At 71.5% G+C, this 1,230-nt stretch overlaps 1 protein-coding gene across 1 annotated transcript in view; it reads right to left on the reverse strand.

Annotated features, from left to right (window-relative positions):
- The window catches only part of TNS2 (tensin 2), an 11,128-nt gene that overhangs the window by 3,517 nt on the left and 6,381 nt on the right, over nt 1-1,230 (reverse strand). Inside the window, exon 13 of the mRNA XM_041476099.1 lies at nt 8-1,223. Coding sequence (XP_041332033.1) covers nt 8-1,223 — 1,216 coding nt within the window. The remainder of the gene's footprint in view (nt 1-7; nt 1,224-1,230) is intronic.

The following is a 1,230-nucleotide window of genomic DNA, read 5'->3' on the forward strand; positions in this document are numbered from 1 at the left end:
TGTGAGCGGCGGGGGGGCTGGCGGGCGCTGGGATCCCGTGGGGTGCCGGGGGGCTGAGGGATGCGGGGGGGCCGTGGGACATCGGAGTCCCGTGGGGGGCTGGGAGCCCCTCGGATATCGGGGTGATGTGGGAGATCGGCACCCCGGGGGATGCTGGGGTGCCGTGGGGCTTTGGGGGGCTGTAGGATGTCGGGGAGCTGTGGGGGGCTGGGGTCTCCTGGGATGTCGGGGTCCCATAGGGTGTCAGGGTCTCATGGATTATTGGGGTCCCGTGGGGCATTAGGGGGCTGTAGGACACGGGGGACTTCTGGGCTGGTGGGGGGCTCTGGGGCGTTGGGGATCCATGAGATGGTGGGGTCCCATAGGATTTTGGGGTCCCATAGGGTGACGGGGACCCCTGGGATGTTGGGGTGCCATAGGGAGTCGGGGTCTCCAGGGATGTCGGGGTCCCATGGGATGCTGGGGGGCTGTAGGGCAGCAGCGAGCCCGGGAATGTTAAAGTCCCCTGGGACACCGAGCTGCTGTTGGGCACCAGGGCGTCCTGGGACAGCGGGGTCCCGTGGAATGTCGGGGACCCCCGCGATATTGGGGTCCTGTGGGATATCGGGGTCCCGTAGGGCGCTGGGACCCCGAGGGATATTGGGGTCCCGGGGGATACTGGGGGGCCATGGGGCGCCGGGGTCCCGTAGGAAGTTGGGGACCCCTGGGATGCCGGGGGGCCATGGAATGTCAGGGTCTCGTGGGACACCAGGGTCCCGTAGGGCTTTGGGGTGTCGTAGGGTGTGGGGGACCCCTGGGGTTTGGGGGCCCCACAGGATGGGGGGAAGCCGTGGGGCGTCAGGGTCCTGCAGGATGTGGGGGGGCTGTGGGGAGCGGGGGTCCCATGGAATGGGGGGGTCCCGTGGGAGAGGGGGGTCTTATGGGACATTGGGGTCCCATAGGACAGCGGCGCCCCGTGGGGAGGGGGTTCCTCGTGGGACACGGGGCTCCCGTGGAATGGGGGGGCGCCGTGGGACACCGGGCTCCTGTAGGGCGTGGGATTCCCGTAGGGCGCCGGGGTCCCGAGCGGCTCGGGGCTCCCATAGGCTGTGGGGGTCCCGAGCGGTTCGGGGGTGTCGGGGGGCTCCTCCCCCGGGCCGGGGCTCTCGCGGCCCCCCCGCACCCCGAACCCCCCCAGCAGCTGCTCCAGCTCCCGGCGCTCGGCGGCCGTGGGGGGCGGGGGGCGGCCGT

This window comes from Pyrgilauda ruficollis, unplaced genomic scaffold (genome assembly GCF_017590135.1).
Source record: "Pyrgilauda ruficollis isolate IOZ18807 unplaced genomic scaffold, ASM1759013v1 scaffold377, whole genome shotgun sequence".
In the NCBI taxonomy this organism is placed as follows: Eukaryota; Metazoa; Chordata; class Aves; order Passeriformes; family Passeridae; genus Pyrgilauda; species Pyrgilauda ruficollis.